General features: G+C 43.2%; 1 protein-coding gene across 1 annotated transcript; it reads left to right on the forward strand.

The window, feature by feature from the left end:
• Positions 1–457: 457 nt before the first annotated feature.
• On the forward strand, positions 458–23,186 carry LOC144150059 (uncharacterized). The gene is made up of 6 exons (XM_077681858.1): positions 458–540; positions 7,537–7,574; positions 13,341–13,376; positions 13,440–13,652; positions 17,518–17,724; positions 22,872–23,186. The coding sequence occupies exons 1-6, from the start codon at positions 504–506 to the stop codon at positions 22,965–22,967; spliced, it is 627 nt and encodes a 208-aa protein (XP_077537984.1). The 5' UTR covers positions 458–503; the 3' UTR covers positions 22,968–23,186.
• Positions 23,187–25,029: the final 1,843 nt, after the last annotated feature.

The following is a 25,029-nucleotide window of genomic DNA, read 5'->3' on the forward strand; positions in this document are numbered from 1 at the left end:
AATGTCTTGCTCTAGGCAGACGTACTCTGAATTCAAGTGTACCGGGAGCTTCTGATTATCTAATTCGCGCCTTTCAAATAGGCTTTTTGTGTAACCACTAACACTCAAATAAAATCCCAACAAAAGTAAGATTTGCTCAGCTACTACAAGTTTCAAAACCTCAAAAGCTCATGTCAAGTGGAGACATAAATCTAGCACGCGGGCAGGAAAAAACCGCTTTCATTCATTCTACTCCGGGTGTTAGGTGGAAAGCAAAAGTAACCCAGAACTTAAACCTTTGGGCAAGACATCAACAACCGTGCGTCTGCGTGGTTAACCACCGCTGTAATTCCAAAAACTACTGAGGCCATGCCTACTCGTTTCCTGGTGACACTTTCTGAGAGGTTGCTAGACCTCTTAAAAGCGCCTGCCTGAGATCCACATTAATATTTAAGGTCTTTCATGAGTGAAACTTACCGTGTCTTTTCGTGCCAGCCGTCGTAGCTTCCACTCACTGGATTGCAATGGGAAGCTACGTGCCGCTGGCAACTGTTTTCCTCTGTAAGTAGAATTACATTCAAAAGAGACGTTTTGATACTTTTTTACAGAAATCCAATATGCGATAGGCACGATGGCAACCGGCATATCGCGCTAACTTTGAGCATGCATTGAACGAAATATATTCGCAATTTATTTCGAGACTTTTCTATGACAACGAGAATCCCATAGCCCTGAAAGAAAGCCAACATATTTCTCTGTTCCAAGGGCGATAATGACAAAGAGTTTAACAATTACGCGCTTATCACCTTATACTTTGCTGTTATACAGGACGTTTGCAAAAGCAATGGGTGACGACGTAAGCAAAGCATAGATTTCTAAAAACTCCAAGAAGAGGCTGCGTCAAGCGAAGGCTACTCAATATTTGATCAAAGTGATTCTGGAGAGGACGTTTTCAAAGTCTGTGTAGTAAAGCAAGCCTATTTAGATAGGATTCTAAGAGACGTGAACCAATCTGTGTACACTGCAGGACGGATGCCTTCCTTCACAAATGAGGCTTGAAGACGTATATCACAAAGAATCCCACAGAATGTTCTGTTGATGAACGGTTCTACAACAGAAGTTATTAGAGGATTGAGTTAAATATTACGATGAGCGCGTTCAATTCTGTTGAGGCCGCCCCGCTACTGCTATAAATCAGAAACCGTACGATAGAAGGTCCTACATTGACTTATGCTGTATCAGGGGAACGTACGAAATAACTTTCAAAGAATGGTGATAGATTTCCTCCAAAGACGGAAGGGAAACACGGAGAAAAGTACTTTGGCAAAATGATTTACTGCCAGACTGGAAATGGCATTCAGTAAAGTTTACTAGGAACGACCCAGATAACGGGAAAATGAGTATACAGTTGAGATGGCATTGTCACACAGAAATTGTAGGAACACATTGGTAAAAATATGTTAGTGGATGGATTTTAAAAGCTTTGGTTTGAGGTTAACCTAAGTATATATAAATTAAATGCCCCGTGCCGTGAACTTGAAATGATTGCCCTTTTTTGCGTAGGTAATGTAATCCTTGAAGAAGGACGAATACCTATAACCTGTAAACGCGGTCATTGAAGATCGCAAGCTTCAGGTGGGTGCACTACATAAAAGTGGAGTAGCTTGGTAGCATTCACCTAAAGCTCTCCGATACTAAATTTTAAGATACCAATGTCGCTTAAAAGAACAGGACAGCGATTACGTATTGGCGTTGCCTTGAGGGAGGATTCTTTCACGTTCAAAACGTACACCAAAGGGTCAGAAGACCGTCGAGGGAGCCTTTTGACAATGCGCGCTAACACTAACTTCAAGGGACGTAAAGGAAATTATCTGCCGAAGAAACATTGTTGGGTGTGTGATATTATGGCGTTATGAAGGGAAAGTTGAGTTGGGGTGCTTCATGCTCCAATAAAAGGAACACCGGCGGGCCACTGTTTTCACAGAATGACTACAAAAAGGCGAAGCTAAAAGAAAATGAAGACTATCACTCCACTAAAAAGAAATCGAAGGAGATACGGTAGAAAAGAATGAACTATCACAAATCAGCGACTAAGGGGTGCATAGTCTGTACGATGGGCTTTCGTCTGCAGTGCACATAGCAGAGCGGATGATGACTATAGGGTGCCAAAGTTGTTGATGTATCGTTAAGCAATATTTGCGGGTACCGCTATTCAAGGACTGTTTTTTTTCCCGCAACTCCGAAGATTTGCAAAACATTTTCGTTAACCCATGCCTATGAATATATCCCCATAAGGTATTCACCGTGTAAACGTGTATAATAACCGACACATTATGACTTGCTGAGGCCACGGTGAAAAGGCGAAAAGTGCGTGGCGTACACAGCCACCCCACAGAGCGAAGGCGAGAGGACAAAATGGGACAGTGTATCTTACCGAAACTTTCATATCGTGCTTCTCAACCGTATAGTGGGGAAAAGTAAAGTCTTGCCAAAAACTTTATGTTGTAGAGAATATCAAGAACAGAAGACCTGCAGCCGGCAATGTGGTAGCCCTCGTGGAAGCCATGACTGCGCTTCAGAATATTACAAGAAACACTTTACAGTTCTCTTTACGGTTTGGCTTGATGAGTTGAATTCTTCATCCAAAATGGTTTTTTCCCAGACTGATTTTTCCCGGTGAAACAAGAAAAAAATGGTTGAAAAAATTCAGTTTCCTTAATACTCTGGAACGGAGCTGTTTAAAACATATCCTCAATTTCTTGCAAACTCTGCTTGTCTACTTGCACATACGTGCACTATCTGGTGAGCGATATTGTTGCTTTTTATTGAGCAACTGTTGGTGTGATGGCAATATGTGCACCACCCCATGCAAATGGGGCACTCGTTTCATGGTGACACCAGGCGTGGAAGCTCTATGAATGACAAGTTACAACACATTTTATTCCTAATATCTCCTTCTGTAGGCCCACTTTGCAGGAAACGTCGCACGGCAGTTATTTCGTGCTGCGGCCGAAGTCTTTCTGTCTAACATGTGCCACCTGCTGCAAGCGACAGTATTGTTTCTCCGAATAAAGCGTCATTTGTTTACAGGAGCTACAAACGTATTTTGAGACGCGATGTAGAATAATATTGATCCGAAAAACAAAGACGTTGAGAAGACCTACGTGTTTCTGCGTGGTGAATGCGAAGCAAATATTTCCAATCGAACTCCGCTGCGCACAGCCTAGACGTGTGAAATTCGAATAACATAGCCGTATATTTAAAGTTGTGAGTTGGGAGATTCATTGAGCAAATTTGGACATGGTGCAAATTGCGGTTAAAATATATTTTATGTTCTCTGTAGGCTGAAAAAACTTTAAACTCATTGCGTAGAGTTTTATTAAATTTATTTTAATTCCGGTGTTCGGTATCGTGTACGCAAACCTTCCCTATTCTGTTTTTGCAGGGACGAAATTATCAAACTAAAAAGACGAAGTATCCCTGCCTTTTTAAAGACCTACCAATAGGCCTGTTAAATCTCCCGCTGGCTATGCGCCAGTCATGATCAGCATCGTGTGGATTATCCCGTGTTAGTAAAGTGATCGTCCCCGCGAAGGGCAGCCATGGCCCCGGTCTCGATTGTGTCGTTCTTCCGCTATATTTCTGGTGCCGTTAAACCCGGGAGGATGACCGCACGCGACGACGGAGGAGACCACCTCCGTACCCTTCGGCTTGAGGTTCCTAGAACCCCGTGATTTCGACTGTTGTTCCGCTGATAAGCCCCGCCCTCAGCCGGAGGTTGGCATGGCTGGCCCTGACCGCCCACCTAGGACTGACTAGAACCTTCAACAGGACGCAGGTACGCCCCGTCATGTCCAGGGTACGATGCTTGGGAGCAACTGTACGTCCCCGGAGTACCAAGCTGGTAATGACCTGGACGCCCTGCGTTCGTTGAGAAAGGTTCTTCGCGCTGCAGTTACGAGACTGCTTAAAGCAGCGACCGCGCTCCGGCAAGCTCCCTCACCATCTGCACTGGACTTTGAGTTGGCTATCAGCGAGCTCGAACAGAAGGACGCCGAACTCAACAAGCTGAACGATATGGTGGGTGAGCTGCTGGAAGGAGATGAGTTCGAACACAATTGCTACTTGATTTTGCACTACCAGGAGAGGATATGCGGGCCCCTCAGTCGGCTGCGATCGACTTTGAACGATATGCGGGCAGCCGGCATTACGTTTACCGGAAAGGGAACTTCACACCTTCCACACAACCCCTCCCACGTCGGCTCGCACACGTCGACTTCGCCAGTTGTACTGCCGATGCTGCAGGTTTCAACTTTCAGCGGTGAGCCACGTGGGTGCAAGGGGTATCGGTGCCGTGTCAAGGTGACGTCCCACAGCCACGTTTCAGCTATTGGCGACGTGGGAGCCAGCACCGAGTTAGCGTCGAGCGTTCCAGCGGAAACCAACTGTGAAGAACTCGCGGCCACACCAACCGCATACAAGGACAACTCAGCTGCTCCTATCCAAGTAGACGACAGAACACGGGAAGTAAACGACGTGAACAAAAGGATAGAGCCACCACCCTGTGAGCTTCAGTTCGAGTACCTCTTCTTTTCCGAATTCATGAAGGGTGAACCGTTACCGGACATTTGTGAAGGCAGGCTAGCACCAATCGTAGCCTTAGTCTGGGAGGTTGCGTTCAAACGCACATATGTGTCCTTCGGGGTACCTGAAGACACGAAGGCTGAGCCAGCTTTGCTGACCACTTCTAGTCCTTGTGCCAGGCCTGGTAGCGAAGCAGAAGAACCTCATTGGGAGCTGACGCCTATCAGGAAAATGCGCTGGTCAGGAACAGAGTCAGACAAGAAAATCCACGGGAGGCTCAAAACCGAGCTAAGAACAGCATTCGATGCCAAGACATTCCAGGTTGCACGCCGTCATCTTCAGGACAATCGCAGCAAAACACAAGGACATGATGTCTTTCGGGAAGCAGGGCGCATAATTCGGTTATCGTACGGGTCACCTTTTCTGCGCTTGGCAGTTCTGAAAGCGGCAAGACGGCGCAAGCACCGGTGGAAGAGCAAGAGGGGACAGGGTTTGCCTACAGCTTTGCAAGGATTGACCTCCTGGATTGAAACGAAACTTTACGGTTGTGGACCTATTTTTATCCACTAGGAACTATCTTGCGGGCCGGGGGAAATGTTAGATCCCCAGCCAGGTATACGCTGCCCCGCAGGGCAAAGGTTGCAGCATTCCAAAGCCACAAAGAACTGAATCAGTGCGTTCAAGTTGTACCGCAGGGCTGAGGTGTTCAAGACGCCAAGAATCAGCGCGTAGTGATCCGAGCCCACTTGAGTCAAGCGTTCGGATTAACTGCGAGACTCCCTGCGCGTATATCATCCTAAGAGACACTTACTAGAGGGCCATGTAGGAATTTGGCCGATACGCGGTCGTGGTGCAAGCTGGAGAAGCTGACGACTGGCCAGCAAGTAGGGTGTGCTGTAGCGCGCTTCTGCAGCGGCAGACACGCACGTTGCGCGCGCGGGAGGATGTTAAATCTCCATCTGGCTATGCGCCAGTCATGATCATCATCGTGTAGATTATCCCGTGTTAGTAAAGTGATCGTCCCCGCGAAGGGCAGCCATGGCCCCGGTCTCGATTGTGTCGTTCTTCCGCTATAAGGCCAATAAAGAATTTTTCGGGGAAACATTTAACGACTTAGGAGAAGTTGGCTTTGTTTGCAGATCGGAAACAAACTTTTATCTAACTAGAAAAGTTGTCCAGCTGAAGATCAAGGTGTTTAGAGCAGCACAGAAATAGTGTGTGTCTTAATTTACCGCGTGAGCTGTCCGAGACTCGGGAAAATCGACTAGAGCCAACCCCCATGGAAACTACCACTAAAAAAGATAGAAGCAGTGTTTAAGGTCTGAGTTGCGGTAGATGTTACGTTTCAGGTAAAAAGGAAGCTTTCAGGCCGTTTTTTTTTTGTATAACCACTCTGGCTTGATTACTCGAATGCCTATTTAGGTCGTAGTTATCACGTCTTTAAAAAATGCTTTTGTATTGGAAGTGTGTATGCATTATATTGGTTGTTAGGCAAACAACTATTAATGAGTAACGTGGGCGCCACGGTGCCACCCGTCAAGGCAATTATTTGCAGTGATACATTTGCCTGTTTCTCACTCCATACAACTGGAAGCGGCACTGCAATTTAATGTTTAATATGCACTGTGGTGGTTTATTGCCAATTGCTGTTATTATTACAAAAGTAGTACAAAAATAGCCACCCTCGTTATAATGGCTGACCGATGAGGGCACGGCGTCTTTAATAAATCGGTTATTTACACAATGCCGATGAGGATGGTGCGTACGCCAGCAAACGACAGAACAGTTTCTCTACTCACTATCGATAAAATTTAAACAGAACAAATAAAATAAACGTCCGAAATAGTCTCTTTCACCAAGCGCTGGAGCAGCACTAGTGCTGTATTCCAGGTACTTTCGGCCACAGGTTGTTCGAGTCTGGTTTATTTTAGCGACACAAATTAGAAAGATGTAATAGCAGTACAAGCGTGCCCCCTTCACACAAACTGGCAGACAGACCGTGTCGGGAAATTGTTATTCCTGTGCGTGTAGTTTCCAAGGCACACTGGTTTATTATCTGGGTCTCTGTGTTCTGGTCGTGCTCGTTCTTTTCGGTTTCGGTTTCATTTCCCTAGTGCTACATTGGGCATATTTGGCGACACCCCAGAATAAAATCCTTGGTCCTCTTTGCCATGTTCGGCCTTGCCTCTACTGCCCTTATTTTTTTGGTCTATAATTCCTAAACAGATTTGCGCATTGGCAAAATAGCCAGTGTATGAGCAAAATATTTACGTAGGATATTCACAATCCCTGACAGAGTATTTACTCGAATGAGTAAATGTAACCTCTGCATCCCTAGGCGCATTAACTCACCGTGGCATGTAAATATGATCTGTCGCGCTGATGAAATTCATGATGAGCTACAGTCAAAAGCAGCTGAGCCAGTGCTTACCAAAGAGGGTGTGCATATTTACAGAACTTGCTAATTCCGATTTTGTATTGGTACGCACTTTACAATCACCATAAGTGATTACAGGCGCCATAGGGAAAACCCATTCAATTAAAAAATCCAACCATGATGCTCTCGTTCAGACACGCACATTTCCTGCCTAACAACGCCGAACAAGATTTCCTTTTTCTATTTATAGCCGTTCCCAAAAGTGTACGTGAGAAAAGGGGGACTACAGCTTGGCCTTAAATACAACGTCGTGAAGCCTTTGCCGAGCGGTGCTGCACCTTTTTTAAGTTCCCGTTTTTTGGGGAAAGGATGGCGTCTAACAAATAGTAGTTGCATTTCGTCGCCCAAGGTTTGAATCTTTTGATACTAAAACAAGACTCTCAGACTCTTTAAAATGGTAAACTTCATGACGTGAACTACGAAAATCAACTTGATTCCTTGTAACACCGCGGGGCAACTCTCGTTTGGTTTTGGGTGTTATACTCATTAGACATTAAAAACAGAAACTAATCTTGTCCCACTTTGATTCATTCCAGTTCTAGGTGCTTGGAAAATCAGTGGCACCACCGCACAAGTGAGCACAAGTTTTTTTTTATATTTTGCATGTCGAAGCTCATAGTCAGATAGTATTTGTTTTCCTTACAAGAAATAATACTAACACCATCCAGTCCAAATCAAGTGGAGAAACTTGCAGTTATGTAGTATTCCCAAAATCAAGGGTATGTTTATTTCAGAAAAATTTATTATCCCTCAATGCATAAAAAACATCTCACTCTTTGTTCTTTGAACGATCACTCTGATAGGGAAACCAAGCAGGAAGGACGCTTATATGTGTGGCACACCAGACGCTATTGCACAGTTTAATAACTTGTCCCCACTGGAGATATAACAGGGTATCATGAATCGAGTGCTTTGTAAAAAATTCTGACCTTTTGAAAACACGGAACAGGGAGTGCGGCTATACGACTGTTAAAGCGGGGATACGGTTTTCAAAACGTACAGCGCCTCTGCGTTTTGCGGATTTTTTTATGTGAGAGTATTCACCAACCAAACTTGTACAGTTGAATTCCGATGAATCCAGGTCGCCCAATTTGAGTTTTCTGCTAATTACTAGTAATTGCTTGTTCCTAAAAGTTTTCTTGGAATCCGAGGGAGCATATTACTCTTTAATTGGAAGCAAAAAACGAAGTATATTTGCTACTTTGATGCTTTTTTTGTAAAAAGCATAGAGGTGACCGTCATTTCAAGATAAAATTCAGAAATGTTCAGCCCAAGAAACAGCATTCTGTTGTGTACTTATGTTAGCGCCATCGTAGCTGATGCAGAGCGCAGTTGATAAACCGGCGGGCTAGTTAATACTAGGTCATGTCAGTTTACCTATGTGTCTCCTGTGAGGTGCTACACATTTTCTCTTGAGCGCAGCGATTAGTGAGCAGTTTTTGTGATGAATGCTGCTGGACTCGATTTTAGCCATAAATATAACCTATCGCGGTAATTTCTGTAGTACCCTCAACGGTGCAACAAAAGCAGAAATTTTAAAAAAAAATTACTAGGGAGACGCGTAACAAAGAGTGGCGTTCTTGGTCTGTTATTTTATTGGGAGTTCAGGTAACTCAAAGTGTTTAGCGGTCCTGTGTACCTGTTATTAGCAGGAGTCGACTGTTCTTTTTTGAATGTACCAAAATAGTTCGTCGGTATAAGGCAGCCGTTCATACATATACATACGATGTGGTGTTTTCTTGAAGCTTGAACATATTTAAAACAAGTGCGGAAAAAAGGCCACAGCAATACTTCTCAGGTAAATTCTCGACCCGCTACGATTCATATTTTCAGTGACACACCCTCAGCAGCTGTATTGACGTCAAGCGTTTGCACGCTTTATGAACATAAATATGAGCACCTAGTTCCTGCTCCTTTCCAAGGTATCATTCTTACCGGCTTTATACGTAACTCTGTGGAACTGATAGGTGTGGTTGTATATGGCAGCGCTAAATTTCCCTCCTATTTAGAAAGGTAGATGCCTCATTCGAAGATTTATGTTGGATTTATAGATTCCGTCATGGGAAGAACCACTCGAGAGTATTGGGGCATTCAAATATTCCCTCATTGCATTCGCAAAAGGTAAATAAAGGTTAAAAGGAAACTAAAGATAAATAGACTGAAAGGTTTCTACTTTAGCAAGAAGTGGTTAATGGGTAGCACAAACAAATATTTTACTACGCCCTTTATTTAAAATATCTGTCGACAAAACCAGCCTTCCAACAAATTTGCGAGGACATTAGTATTTTGATTTTCAAATGTGATATAGTTTGCTTCGATCTTGATTTTTAAACCGTTAAGTGTGGAACATTTCTTCCTAAGCGGAATTCTCACTTCAGTGCCATGATACAATGATATCACTTTTAACAAGCGGAGTTTATAGCATGAGAGTAAATACTAGATGGGGCTAAGCATTGTTTAAAGCGAGTTTTTGTAGGTAGACATACCCAGCCATGCTGCTATCTGTAGCTGTCCGTAGGAGGGTAACTTAGGAAACGTCGGTAGCTCTGACCAAAGCATGAAGTTTAGCTTAGGAAAAATTCTTCTGAAAGGTTTTAAAGACGCAAACCTCGCAAGGAGCGGGGACGTTAGAAGCACCGTCATTCGCTTTCTTTTCGATCATTGTATCCTTTCGTTCTCAGCGGCGCTAATGTTTACACACTGCTTAGAACGAAAAATATGCTGTAGAGGATTACATTACTTACCTTTGTCTCTAATTAGCGGTACTATTTATAAATATGTCAGATATTTCCTTACTTGGCTGTAACGCGTATAAGGTTATGGTTTTCTATATATACCGGAAAGTATTTCCACAACACATTTCCCCTTTGTTTGCATGCCAAAGTGCTAAACAGTTTTCAAAAACGTAATACACGTTAGACATTCCACATTTTTCTATCCATAATCGGCTTGCGTAACTTGAAGTTATATAAGGCAAAGACATTTTTCGAAAACACTGCCGAATTTAGGTTAGAAGTTGTTTTACGTTAGGTTTTGCCACAAGTTAAAAAACTAGGTTTTAGTTTGCGTTGAGCGATATTGTGAAAAAAGGTTGCTCGGTAAATTATTACGTTTAGGTGTAGTATCGTGTAAAAAAATTATGGTATAAGCTTTGGTTTAGGGATAGTTTGCAAAACATTTGGTTGTGTTAAATTTAGCCTGCTCTGTTTCTATTCCTATGAAGTCGTTCCAATTCACCTTAACCACCCATCACATACCTTAGAACGCATATTCCTGCTGAATATATCTTACTTTGCCATGACTATTTTTATTCAGATAAATGTACTTTCATATTACGTAATAGCATTTAAACTTCTGTTGCCGATTTCTATGTTATTCAGTTTATTGAGCTGAACATTCGTAATCAGTATTACACTATTTATTTTCTCCGCCCCATTCTAAACCCTTCATACCTCCACTATTCATTTTGTTTGTCTCATGTCCAGTGCGCACTTCATTTAGGGAAAATTTAAGGGTCTTCCTTGGCCTTGTACACCCGGGGCCGTATTCGGGGTCAGACTAATTGTGCAGATACCTTCGCTCGCATACGTTAGAAAAGAATTACAGGTTTGTGATTCTCTCTAAAAGCAACTAAATCAGAAGAATATTTAGTTTTTAGAGAATACACTAATATTTTCTCAATTTTTTCGCAGTTTCGTTAAGTTATATTTTTCAAGCGTTGCGGTCTTCTTTACAATCTTTTCATAAAAGAAAATTAAGTTGTAAAGCATAGCCATGAAGTTGTCGTAGGCTTCGTTGGTCTTGTTCTAAGTGTATATTGATGTCGGGACAGCTTATGTTCGAGATTGTGGATTAGTATGAGCCCAGTTTCAGCGAGGTAACCGACGCTCGTGTAACGGGTTCTGGGTCACTCGTTCTTTAACAGTATCATCAATCAGAGACGGCAAGAGGTGGCTGACGTCATTGCATTAAACGTCTTCTTGGTGTCTTTTAGTGTTTATATTGCAAAGAGCACATCAATGAGCCCCGCTGAATTTGGTGTTACGCGTGTCACTGATGTCGTTATCATTTATGGCAGTTTCATTCTATTTTCAAGAAAGAAACGATGTAAGAAACTGATGTCTTTAGAATGGCCTTGTTAAATTCACCACAATAAACTAATCGAAGCTTGTTGTCATTTACGTATTGCAGTAGATTGTCAAGATGCCGCATAAAATTGTTTGCGGGGGAATGAGGTCATTTGTAGTAAGTTGAGTATGCAGAATCAAAAGCTGTCACGGTTAAACAGTCGATGCCAGTGCAAACAAAAGATCATTCCGGACTAATGCCACGATGAATCTTTTATTAGAACAACATCTCCTTGTTTGTTAAGTTGGTTTACGATAGAACAATGTTAGCCATGGCGTTTTTCCAATTTATCTTAATTTATTCTAATGAAAAGTACACCTAATATTTTTTCCTAATTCATTGGAATCTATTTTAATATTTCTCAAGCAGTTAAACTATATGAATCTACATAAATTGCTCATGATTATTTTAAGACAGAAAATGGCTTCATCTCGCTTCGATGCTTCATCTCCCTCCACCTATCGTTAGGCTTTAAACATCTTACGTCGTCTTAATGTAGCCTAACCAACCTAACCGAATTTATTCTGTCGCAATTATTCCTATCGCAGGCAACGTATTCTATTTCACTCGTACTCTAACTAGTCGTTTTAAATTTTTTGTAATATTGTCTGCTGTAACTCAATCGCTCCTAATACATCCGAATTCATCTTACATCAATATAGTACCCGCCGCAGCGATTGATTATATTGTCGGGACTGACCGCTATAACCGAGCCAAAAGGACAAGTTGTACAATAGCCTCACGCCAAATTATGAAGAAGCCTTGTAGACAATGACGACCACATTCGACAAAATGTCTATGAGTTGCACTGAGAGGGTCACTGCAGAAAGAAGCTCAGAGTAATGTGCAAAAATTTGCTCGAACGTAATAATGTCAAGCAGACACCCGTAGACTGCCGCATAAACAGAACATATCACACACGACCTAAAAAAGATGTTTTCCGGCTAGGTGTCGGTACAATTTGTAGTTGATAAAACAAGGCATGCGAAGCGGGCCTCGGGTTGGTTTCTCATAGAGGTATGCATGCCGATTGAACATACGTAAAAGGTGACCCATTGCGGGGCAATAGCCGTAGCAATACAATAGTATTACTGAAATTTCGGGCAGCACGGTCGCAAGCACGCAGAAATTGAAGAAGGTTAGACGCGTTGAGTGTCACAGCACACAGGCATCATCTCTGAGCGAATCTAATAACTTCAACCTCGACCGCTTTTCTGATGCAGGCGAAAAGCGAAAACAGCGTGTGTACTAGATTTGGCCGCATGTAAAAGATCCTCAGGTGGACAAAACCCCTATAATCAATCACATTTATCTTGAAGCGATACGCAGAGCACGCTTGAGCAAAATTTCTCAAGCCATTTTCAAGTGACATGAAAGGCTTTAACACGTTGTGAGCAGATTCGGTGGTTTTACGTGAACATTTCAACGACCTGCTTCGTTATCATTCCAAAAAATAAATAGCAGTGACACTAAATTGTCACCTTTGCTAATGTAGATACTGCGATGACCTTGTCCATTTTATTATAATAGTATTATTAGACGATAGCTTGGTGTCCCCTCTGTTTTCGGTTACCATCTTCAGTCTACGTTCAAGGCTGATGTTAATATTTTAACCTTCGTGCTGATCGGTGAATCAAGAAGAGGATATGTTGTATCATGTTATAGATCTGCAAAACATATTTTATTTTCGTGTGATTTAAAACAAAGGGCTCTCAATAACGAAGTTAAATGACGCAACCAAAATTGAAAGGTTGCCTATAAAATTTGAATTGGAGCTTTTGCAGTGGCAGGCAACACGTAAGAACGTAGGAGAAACTACAGCTGTTTGGTTTTCTCATTGTAACCTTTGACATGTTTCTTGCAAAGCTACTTTGTGGACATTTTCTCCAAATTAATACTACCGCTTCTGCAGGATAGAATATCGGCGACCAAAAAAGAATTGTTTTCGGGCCTTTCTTTTCGTAAGTGCGCGCAACAATTCCAATAACTCGCGAATCACACTTTCGAAAGTTTATCCCTGTCAACGTAGTGGAGATGGCGACTTCGAAAGAAACTAAGTAAGTGTACCGTCATACGTCAGTAAAGATCGCCAATTTTATTCACATTTTCAGTGAAACGTACTATGAACGCTCTGAAACTAAAATACCAGTTTCAGTTTAACCAAGTGGCTTTGTTTAAAACCTTCTCACCGATACTCCGATACTTCTTCCAGGACTATGGCGGAGCCGCAGTGAAGAAAGTGGATTCGGTAAGTCAAAGGGCTTCTTCGCAGAAAGCGCAGCTGGTGCATCACAAGTTTCTTTTCCGCCAGAGCTACGACGACGACGACGATCGCCCTGGGTGGTATGGTGGTAGCACTGGTGGTGGTTCAGGCCATCCCGGCTGGTACGGAGGTGGCGACGACTCAGGTCGCCCCGGCTGGTACGGAGGTGGCGACGACTCAGGCCGCCCCGGCTGGTACGGAGGTGGCGACGACTATGGCGATGGAGGAGGAGGAGGAGCAGCGGTGCAAAAAGTGTCCAGTGTGAGTAGCGAGAGTTAATAAATAGATTGCTTCTTACTAGATATCAGATGACACCCGTGACGAAAATCACACTTTAGATTTTTTCAAATTTTAAAATAAGGCGCTTTAGTGCTAGAAATCGCCATAAAAGGACTCAAATTAATGAATGAAAGAAACATTGCGGCGTTTACACATGAGTACCAGAAGCAGATAGTAAAACTCGTTTCCCTCAGAAGCGGAAGACGCAGCATCTAAATTGTTTTGCTTTGAAAGGCAGAAGGAATATAATGAACATCGATTTTGTCCGGCAACGGCCCGCCCAGTCTTAACTTATTTACTAAACAAGTTAGAATATTATGAAGGGATATCATTATGTGGAATGTATTCGTGGTAACCATTAGCCTATCTTGGCCCTTTAGGTTGAGAACAGCCATCAATAGTCTGCAAGAGCTTAGCCCATGTTATTCATGGATTGTTGTAAACCTGCTATTATGTGTTATAATCTCGTACAGAAAAAAAGAAAAAACAAGCTTCGTTAGTAAATTCAAAACAAACAAAAAGGAAAAAGCGTCGATGATGGAGTCGCCACAGTGATGTGCATAGTTGATCGTCGGCGACTCTTGTGTCGCGGTGCTGGCGCTGAATGAATTATCCGGGCCCTGTCCATTCAAAACCATGCAATTCAATCGTCCTCTTGTCGGTTGAGGAAGACGAGCCTAGGTGCGTGGCGACAAGACAGTGCCTTTTCTTATCTAATGGAAGTTGCCTGGCTCGTCATAATACAAAACAGCAAAACGAAACTCCGCTTGAAAAAGAAGAAAAAGTAACCGGATGTGTTCATGAGCTGGTAATACAGTAAACAAAGTGAATTACGCGGGTAGCAATGCCGCTTTTCTCAAGCTGTGCATATCTCTGTTGCTATTCCATTGTATCTTTCACGCATTTTTATTGTAGTTGTTTTTTTAATCGGTATTATCCCAAACACAGTAGCGGAGGGCTCTCTATGAGACTGCGGTGTCGCACGCAGCTAAAAAACCACACGTGATTACCTGTGCAGCTCTCGGCGCCTCAGCGTCGTAGGTGGAAGCGTCTGGCGTGCAGCCCACACAGGTCTTCGTTTACGGCCATTATCTAGCTGCAGGGTGGGCAAGCTCTACCTGTTTTAGGTATATCTGGACAGCGGTCAGGATGTCGTCACGGTCTACATACCAAACAATGACGGCCACCATTATCGTCAACTGTATTCAATTGAATAGCTCGGATAGAGTCATTGGCGTAGTTTTCAGGACCGGTGTATTCTGCCTAACGATGCACAATGGAAAGTTTTGCACAACGTGATAACTTTAACTTTGACGTACTAGGTAGCTTAACCATGACTGCTTTATTCGGGCTTTTAACAGTCCGGCCGTTTGCAGCTGATATGACATACTCCTTTCAAAGTCCGTTTGGTAAAACTCTTAGCTTGAGCTGTTTAGTGGAAGCCGCTTGGCACCGGCATTACGACTTTATGGGCTATACGCTGCAGCAAAAATCTGGGAACGATGCATTTGGTTACTTCTTGCGCTGCCTACCTGTAAAAAGCGGTGTTGTTTAACTGCCAGGTAATGCACTCTTTGGGTGCAGCAATGTGATTCTGTGCTAGTGTCGTTGGAAACGGTCACAAAAGGTCCACGCATACCTCCTGGAAGCGTCTCGGTAAGGGGGCGACGGCCGGAGGAAGTACTCCGGGCCACGACAGTAGCACTTTTCACCCCTGGCAACCACGGAATGTCTCTCCGTACTATGTGATGTTGTAATTAAGCGGGGGCAGTGATATCTACTTGATTTTCCCAACTTGCAGTGTGAGGTGTATGACTGAGGAGCTTCTCATCAGGCTTCCAGAATATTTTTGCCTAGGCATGGGTGATGACACGACAATTTGTTCTTGTGGGGTGTCAAAATATTTTCTTTTTGTGTACAGAGTTTTTGAGGTAGAATGGTTGCTCTCTTTGTATAAAATTCTTTGCACGGGGATGTTTTGTCTGTGAAGGTGGCTGATTTGCCCTACATTTTGGTGTCTGCAGTCTTATGGGCGGTCGCATTGCAGTGTAGCGACTGTGAGAAACGTGCCGTCTTTGTCAGATGCCTGTGAGATGCGCGTAAACGTGAGCGTATTAGCCAGTCAGCATCACAAATTTTCCCGCCGGATATGTAGAACATAGCGGCAATGTTGCCTGCAGGCGCATGGTCAATCCCCCAGGACGACGCTATTATTCATCGAATTTGCCACTTAACAATGCGCAAAATATCCTTCCGCAAACTCCACGGCAAACCCCAATATGTCCCTCACCAATACCAGACACTCCGTTAAAATGCTGAAAAAGTATTTTCTCTTGCTTAGTTTTTTTCCTTGGTGAAAGACTTAATTTGCATTTTAATTACATTGCCTCAAATATCGCGTATCTAATTTAGTGATTCTTTCTGTCGGCACGCATCTTTGCGTTAGTGACGGGGACGTTCTGCATCTTTTATGGATGCCACTTTACTTGTTCGTCTTCTAACTGATCTCGGTGCCGAAGGCAGTAGAAAACACGCTTTTTTTATTGGAAGTTGTTTAATGATAGGGATGTTAGGTAGTTGTGCTGTCTGTCGGCGTGAAAACACATTTCTACTTCCACGCAATGATTGTTGAGGCATTCATTTTTCATGCAATTTGAAGCGCAGCGTTTCCTTGCAAGCTTGATGCCATGGATAGGTTCACTTTGAGTTTTCCAGGAAAACTATTCACGAATAGCACGAAAAAACTTGCTGTAGGGTTCCCGTGGCCCAGTGATGGAGTCGCTGTCCCTAAGACTGCGGCGGTTTCTTGAGCACAAGCCGCCGTATATTTGTGTGTTATGTTGCTATTTATGTACGTCATACCCAGTATTTACTTAAATATTGTTCGTTACAATGTACATACGTTTATGGTAGCGAATTTTTCTGAGAACAAAGTTATCTCACAGCTATCACGGCTACAGCAGTGACGGTCTTGAACCTATATAAAACGAAATGCCGCTCCAGCACTGATAGTAGCGGCCAGAATTTCTTCCTCATTACGTAGAATCTTGCATCTAAAATGGCGGCTATCTCTTGGCGTTCATACTAGTTCCCTGTCCTCCAGGGTTCGTTCAGTGCGGTTTTTGTCCACACAGTCGTTTACCCCATTGGCTCTAACAACACTTCGCCACCAGTGAGGTGAAAAGATTTTTTTGCGAATCGAGGCCGCTGAGTGACTGCCCAGGAAAATTGGAGGGAGCGAGGATTCTCATTGTGAACAGAAAGATGGTTCCGATGACTACGTGTCGTTTCTTGTTAGGCACCATGCCTGGGGATAGGCCACTCTTACCACGTAAGACAGGGAACGGTAGGCACGGACATTATTCGTACTGCTGGCGAGGGTAGTAGGAAGCCCGGTTGGATTAGGACGAGCAGCCATAGTTTTAAATTGTAGTACCCTGTGTGTTTATAATCATTGGTGTTTCTTCTATTCCATAATATATTTTCACACATGAAGTGTTATACTATGAATGACGGTTTGAATATTAACAGTAACAGTATTTATTTTCCACCTCAAATTGACGGCTGAAGCGGTGGAGAAAAAGTTGCGCCAAACATCACCTTAATACAAATCCACAGCTCTTTTTATCAAGGAAGGCAAAGTACTGAGTACGCCTAATACAAATGCCCCTTCACCACACCTGTTTCCTAAATGTGTACAACACCACCCAACGCCATTAGGTGCTTTTCCATATTGGAGAATCTCGCATTGCAGTGTTTCAGATTTTCAATGGGTGACGCATGGACGGTAGCTGTTTATCTCCACTGGACGCTATCCTGCAACTAATGTTGATAGTCATTTTTGCAGGGTTACCCATGGAACGGAGGTGGCGGTTATCCCCCGTGGTGGTGGAATCAGTGCACTTACATGACTCCGTGGAACTGCGGTGGTGGAGGTGGCCGTGACTATCCCCCATGGTGGAATCAGTGCACTCCGTTGACTCCGTGGAACTGCGGCTACCCATCGTGGAATCAGTGTTCTGGGAGGACTCCGTGGAACTGCGGGAGAGGCTTTGTGAGGCTGCAACCATATTTTTTATAATAAGTTAGCATTTACGCGGGCGAATGCGTGATAGGCAAAAAAATCGCGTCGCCGTTCGCCGTGCCCTTCGTAAGAAGAACAAAGAGTGGCGATATTTCGTGCGAACGTGTTCGGGCAGGTGGTCCTTGTTTTCTGAGCGCTCGTGTGGGTGGGTATCGATATCACTTACATAGGACATTCTCGGATGAACTTGGGAAGGCTACACTACTTTCGGAAATTATATGCCTTCAAAAATATTTTCTTTTGCCTGACTTGGTGAAGGAACACCTGTCTCAGCGTACAATTCTTCATGGAAAATTCATTGGTGGTTTTCCAATTTCACAATCTTACAAGCTAATAAATGCAAATAAATGCCAGCCGTGTGCTAAGGTGTCAAAATGTCAAAATTCTCGCTGGATAGCTATACAAGACGGTGGTGTGGGTGTGATCACGCTCACATAAAGTTATTCAATCAGAAATGGGTTCTCTTTGTAGCAGTTCCTGTTCCGTCAGTGAAAATGTCAGCATTTTTAATTCCCCAGTTGGAACGTCATTAAACCGTCGAAGGAAGCATTTTAAGGTTACTAACACTCGCTCGCTATCGCCTCAAAATATACTGTGCGTATGGTTAGGAAAAGAAATCTTCTGTTTACATGTGGCAGCGTACGTGCTTGAAAAGTATTATGGTTCATCCTTAAAGGGACACTGAAGTAAAAGTGCAAGTTGCTGTACATCTGAACACCGAGAAAACCCCTATACAGGTGTTGCGCGTAGCTTTTTTATACCGTACAGTATGGCTGAAGCGTGAAGGAGAGGTGCGCCGCCACTGGCTATACAACGCAACTTGCACAGGAAATGCTTAATTCACCTTGCGGGCCAGCGGCTTTTCTGCCTTCAGCTGGATGGCGCAACTCGTCCATACTTGTGGAGGCGGTGCCGCTTTTCAACGAAGCATGCGGCCTATGGACACTTTGGTAGTTCGACGCCAACATTCGCGGAGCGTCAAAATGACAGCATGTTTTTCTTCAATTAAGCTTCAATACTGATCAGGAGTCTCATGAAGGAACATTTTGATTATTGGTCCGGAGCTGAAAATTACTTGGGAGCTCAGATAACCACGGCTGATATACCTGACACTGACCAAACCGCTCTCAATCTCGTAGCGTTGCAGTCAATTGAGAAATTTTTTTTTCGAAAAAATCCAGATCCACCTAACGCGAATATGAGAAAGAAGCGGAATTTTGTTATTGAACCTAAATAAAACGCTGCCTGAGCTATCATAGGATATATTTTGCATGTCAGATAGGGGAAGCGTATCACCACAATTATTAAAAATTATGGTGTGACTGAGCAATACTGAGGTGATGAGCTTGGATTTCGCTCAAACTGATTTGAAACATTCAAGTTGATTGGGTTTCCTCATAAAAATGTTTGTCACATTGACTATGAAGCATGGTTCGATTGAGTTTTGGCGGAAAAGGCATAAAATATCTAACAGGGCTTGAAGAACAGCAGGACTATAAATGGAGAGCAGATGAGGCCTCCTGGGACCATTCGCAGTGCTTTTCGAATTCTTACCTCGGATAATGTTCATGGACACGTGTGAAGGCACCCACTAAGAAAGCAAGCTCTTCATTGCTTTACCATGAATTTCCAAAGTGATTCACAGGAAGGCTCCTCATATTTTTGTCTTCAGCTTAGTAAATTAGTTTGTAGTCTTAAACGGGAGGGGGTGGGGTCGGTATTCGCCAGGGCTTAAAAGTGGCGGCTATCTAGTTAAGCACAAAAATAGTAAATATCGGAGTAAAACAATAAATATAACCGGAGTTACTTCGGAGGGTAGGGTGAGACGAAGCTAAATCATTGTTTCAAATTTCTCAGTTTTATTGCGTTGACCTCTTTCGTTCTTTTCGTGCTTGACGTATAGGGACAGCAGATCTTTCTCTGATCTCGTAATTTCTGCCTGAATTCATATTAAGCCAGCTCCGAAAACAAAAAAAAAGATAACTTCCGCAAACACTTACGAAACACTCTAAACAGTCAAACGAAAAGCAAACGCCCATTGGGCAAACGGATTTGGCTCATTGTCGATATAAACTACGGTCTGCGTATTCGTTTTCATGGCATTATTTCAACTATTTTCTTCCCACCCCTTTTTTAGAGGAAAGTTATCTCGTTTTTCTTGTCACTGATATTTTATTTGACTCAGATTCGGTTTGCGGATCTGGCTACGAAAAAAAAAATGCCGCAGTTGCTTTTATGCGACAGCACATCAGGGCATCCTCGCTTGCTTTCCGTTTATGGTGAAACAAAACGTGACTGCCGTCACTATTTGTGTAACGTTCTATCAGCGTTTGATAAGCAATTTCTGAGCAATTAGGACATATTTCTGCACCGAATCAAGGCTGAAATGGGTATGGGAAGCGCAGACTTTAGTTTGAAATCTTGTTGGTTGCCCGTTATTGTCCCGTTAATGTACGCAGGCAGCCTTCAGTGCCCCCCCCCCCCCCCATATTTGTAATATTAGTCAAGACCGTGTACAGTCATTCGTGCTTAAATAACTAGGCTTCTCATTCTGCGCCTACTCTGGAAAGGAAGGCGGGTCACACCCTTCTCCTAAAATTCCGCCGCGGTAATCCGTTGTTCTTGCGTACCCCAAGATGGCTGCCGGTGTGCGGCAGTACCACTATGGTTTAGTACATTTCGCTGTGAGCACTTAACAACACCGTCTTTGCGACCCAGGGCCATGGTTTGTGCCTAATTATGATGAAAGCACTTCTGTCACATTCGGAATAGGGCAGCATGCCTGGTGGCCGGTGAAGGAGGGCTCCCTTTTAATAAACCTCGAACAGCGCACTTGGATAAGCGTAACAAAACTAAGTTGAGCAGTTATCCTTAAAGTGTCAACGCCACTCTCAGTGGGATGATGCTGGGAAACTCAAGTTAGTCCGACTATAACTCAACGCAAATAAGTGTATTAAATTATTTTGTTGCTTAAGCATATTTCATTCAAGCGTTACAATCCCAGGCACGTAAAGAAACGCAGCTAGATAAATACCAAACGAAGAATAAACGCGATGTTATATTTAAATGGATGTTCTTTCCGTTGAACATAGTTTTTTTTTCAAACTGCGAGTACCAAAGAATACAACCTTACTGGAGATATTGCGTGGAAATAGTTTTAACATACTTTATTACACACGTACAATTTCATAGCCCGTGCTCATTCGTCACTTTATGCCATGAAATGGTGGCGTTTATTCACAGAAAAATCATAGGAAATGCAATTAATGCTAAACTAGTAGAGAAATATAGCCTCCATCAGGGCAGTTTCTTCTTTGGAGCTTTAAATGGAAATATTCGTGAAAAATGCGGCCGTTGATATCCGGTAATTCGCTTATAGGGAATAGAAGCTTCCGCGTAGTAAATACGTATTCCACGCACTGCCAAAGAATTATATACATAAAAATAGGCGAATTCGTTTCAGTTTTTCAACTATGGCCAAGTGTTCACTGAGGCAAAGCAGAACAGGTGAGACTGCAAGATACAGGAAAACAATGCTTGATGAGCTACAATCACAAAAACGGCTTTGGTGCTAAAAATAAATACGAACAAATTTAAATTAATCAGGAATAACCATGCAAGACTGCGATCTTTGGCTTAGGAAGCGAAACGCTAGAAGTAGAATACAAAAACTTCGGACAGATGGCTAGTACTAACCCCAAACACGAGAGAGAAATCTTCGCAGAACATGTATGCGTTGTGGAGGAGTCGGCAAGCACTCTCAAAAAATGAAAAGTATGATGCCTCTGTCACTCAAAAGATAATTCTACAAACAGTGCAAACTGTCGGGCATGACACACGGAGCTGAAACTTTGCGTCTTACTATAAGCAACTATAAAGCAAATTCACGATGGGTCAAAAGGCCATGCAACAAATTACGTTATGTATAGCAGTCTTGGACAAGAAACCTGCTATCTGGATGAGAGAACAAACTAGCATGGACGCTATCTTAGTTAAAATAAAGAAAAATGGACTTGGGCTGGCCATGTACTGCGACGAACCGAGAACCGGTGGAAAATTAGGGTAGAAAAAGAGGTACCAAGGGATGCGTATTGAAGAAGGGGAAGACCAATAACATGATGAATGGGTGAAATGCGGATCTTCGCGGGTAAATTGCGGACTGGAGCAGCGCAGGACAGGATCGTGTGGGGGACAATGGGAGAGGCCTTTGTTCTGGCTTGGACCTAAGCATGGTGATGGTTATGATGATTTGATGGTGGTGGTGATGATGATGACGATGACGATCAGGATCATGATTGTGCTTCACATCACGAATGAACTTTGCTGGTTGCTCAAGTGAAGTTTTCAATTAACTAGAGCAGCCGTTAAGATAAGGATGCTGGAGATGGGAGCTGGAGAAAAAAACAAATGATCAGCGAATTCAGAATTTGTGCTTGGCGAAAGCCATTTATTCCTTTCCAATGTAATGCAATTGAACTTTCTTGGGGAGTCCGTGCGCTGGCTTGCCTGAATTAAACGGGAAAGCTAAGTAGTGCATAGTTGGCTTGCTTTGCTTTCAACCAATACCTCACGCCGTCTAGTCTTCGCAATCTTTGTAGCTGCATCACAATCTCACCTTTAATTTAGAAATAATTCTTAATGCTCTCTTGTTTGCCCCATGCTGCTTCATTTTGACAATAAACAATGAACAAATCCAATCTTTTAAGCAACATAAAATGAGTTCATAGAAGACAGCTTTAGGCTTCCTCAACAAAATTTCATCATAAAATGGAGATTTTCTGTTCAGAACACCAAGCTTATGTTTACAATTTGTTCTCTGAATTTGCGTGCACCGCAATCGGTAGTGCTTCAGTGGCATGAGGCACTTCCTTCATGTATCACATGCTGCTCACGCTTCACAACCACGTGAAAATTGCTGGCAAGTTCGTACTCGATATTTTCTTTCAAGCTATCAAAGAGAAAGCGAAAAGCATTTGACAAGTGAAAACGAAATGTGTTAGAGTAGCCTCACATGTTGAGTACCAGGGCGTTTGGAGGTGTAGCTTCTCTCTTTTAAAGGTGCATGTGTTTATGCGACGTGTAATGCCTTCATTGCTTTTGTAATTTTTTTTTTTCAGAATCCACGACCTCACATTCTCTACGGCGTGCCTTTTGTAGCCAAAGGATATGTCTACATGAGGAGGCCCCGTTGGCTGTATGGACGGCAGTATTAATAATCGTCAAAATACCGTACGGTTTTCCAAAACTCTGGACATATTGCTCGGAAAGATGAACTTGTGATTCGAACTAACCCGCTGGCAGAACATTTACACTAATTAATATTTAAATAATTTATATCTGTTCCGCAGTGATTCCAAGTCTTCTTATATTTGCTTAAATGCATGTCTGACTGTTAAGAAAAAGAATGTTTTTTAATAAATACTGTAATAATTTTTTCCTGAATAAAATATTCTAAATATGGAGTGTTCAATACTTTAAAATAATGAATTCTAGTTGAGATACAGATGCGTACATCTTGTGATAAAATCCGCACTCAAATGCAGCATAAATCTGCCCACTAAAATTAAATTCACGTTACTTGAAGACAGTTGAGTAAACGGATGTTGGCGCCGGAGATGAAAAATCTCGAGTCATAGGTCAGCGCTCAATGTTGCCGAAAAATCCTAACATTTGGTCTTACATAATGGCGGGCCGTTCCGTACGCCGCCCGTGCGGCTCTTTAATTGGGCTAAAGATGATCTGTCTGGGAGACTGGCTTTTCACGTATTCCTTACGTGCCTTATGATATTTCCTGATGACGAAGTGCATTTTTCGTCGCCATGAAGGCAGGTGCCGCTGCACTCAGTGAAATCATGAGGTACAGAAATGCACGTTGGCGGCTCGTATAATTTCTTCTGCTCTAGTGACTCCACCCACAATATATATGACAGACAACCATTTCCGCTCCCTCCTTTTCATTCCCTGGCAGATTGAAACCTTCACTTCTCATCCTCCTATTTTCCTTCGTTAAGATAATTTGACCTGGGGCTCCCGCCTACGGAATGCTTCCATTGCCTTTTGTGCCCGAACGCAAGGGAAGGTTACATATGCTGACATTCGAAGAGTGAGAAGGCAAAAACCCTCGAGGTGTTTCTCTTGATAAGCTGTTGAAATCTCTTTAGACCATTCAGATTACGCTCCTCGACCCGCTGATACCTCATCATCGGTGACTGCTTCCTCCGGGTGGCGGTGACGACAAGCGGAATTTAGTGCTGCTGTAGCCTCTTCTGCTGTCTGTACTTTCTCGGTTTCCCACTGTCGATCGAATTCGTAAGGTTCTTTCGTGAGGTTCTACGAAGCCCTGACGACAGGTGGTGCCGTGTAATAAGCATGACCCGCCGCCCTTTATTATATTCCTTATATTCCAGCACTGCGATACGCTATTCCTTGAGCGCTCTCCTTGGCTCCCGAGCGGTGCTGGACCTCGCAACGAAAGTTTCTACAACGCAACTCGCATTCATAACACAAACACACTGGATACATTTGCGACAAACTTGTTTAAGAACCATGGCTGTCGGGAGGATTTGGTCTTGTCGTGGTCTAACCCTTTCTATTGAGGGATAAGAGGGACAGGGTAAGGAAGCGGGGAAATTGTGCTGGGGTGGTTTCGGGGAAAAGGGGCGAGTGCCCCTTTTGCACCCAACTGCCGACTCCAATGTTAAAGACAACAACCTAAAACCCTCGTATTAAAAACTAGGTATCAGTTGCCGCAGTTAGGCCCCTCAGAAGCTCATTTCCGTTTCACCAAATTGAACAAAAGAATAGCAGGTGTGCCCAGCTGTCACTAAAGAGACATAGAAGGAGGAAACAGACGACGCAGGAAGCGTCCACCTGCTGCGGCTGCACACTAGGTGATTGGTAAGGCGATGTCATGCGTTGCTCAGAACCAGGTTATTTGGCCGCATGCATGATGGGTTTTCTCTTTCAACAATGGTATATTATGGAAAAGAATTTGTTGGTACGACAGAAAAAACACAAAGTCTTACAATGAATACTGTTAAATCCGCACACGTTAAAATTGGCAGTGTATCTGATCTCTTCGCTGCAAATGTCGTCAAGATGGTCATTGTTCCATTGCTGCCACACAGTGCATTTCTTGTCTTTTCTGTCTCGTTTCATGTTTTCTGTCTGTAGCGCTCAGGTCATTCATTTTGCTACCCTTTCGATCCTCGGGTAAAAAGAACTAAAAAGGTGGGCTAAACTCAATTTTATTTCGAAGCATTCCTGTGTTTCTGC

Source organism: Haemaphysalis longicornis, unplaced genomic scaffold, assembly GCF_048455015.1.
Source record: "Haemaphysalis longicornis isolate Haplotype H1 unplaced genomic scaffold, Haemaphysalis longicornis Haplotype H1 scaffold_8, whole genome shotgun sequence".
NCBI lineage: Eukaryota > Metazoa > Arthropoda > Arachnida > Ixodida > Ixodidae > Haemaphysalis > Haemaphysalis longicornis.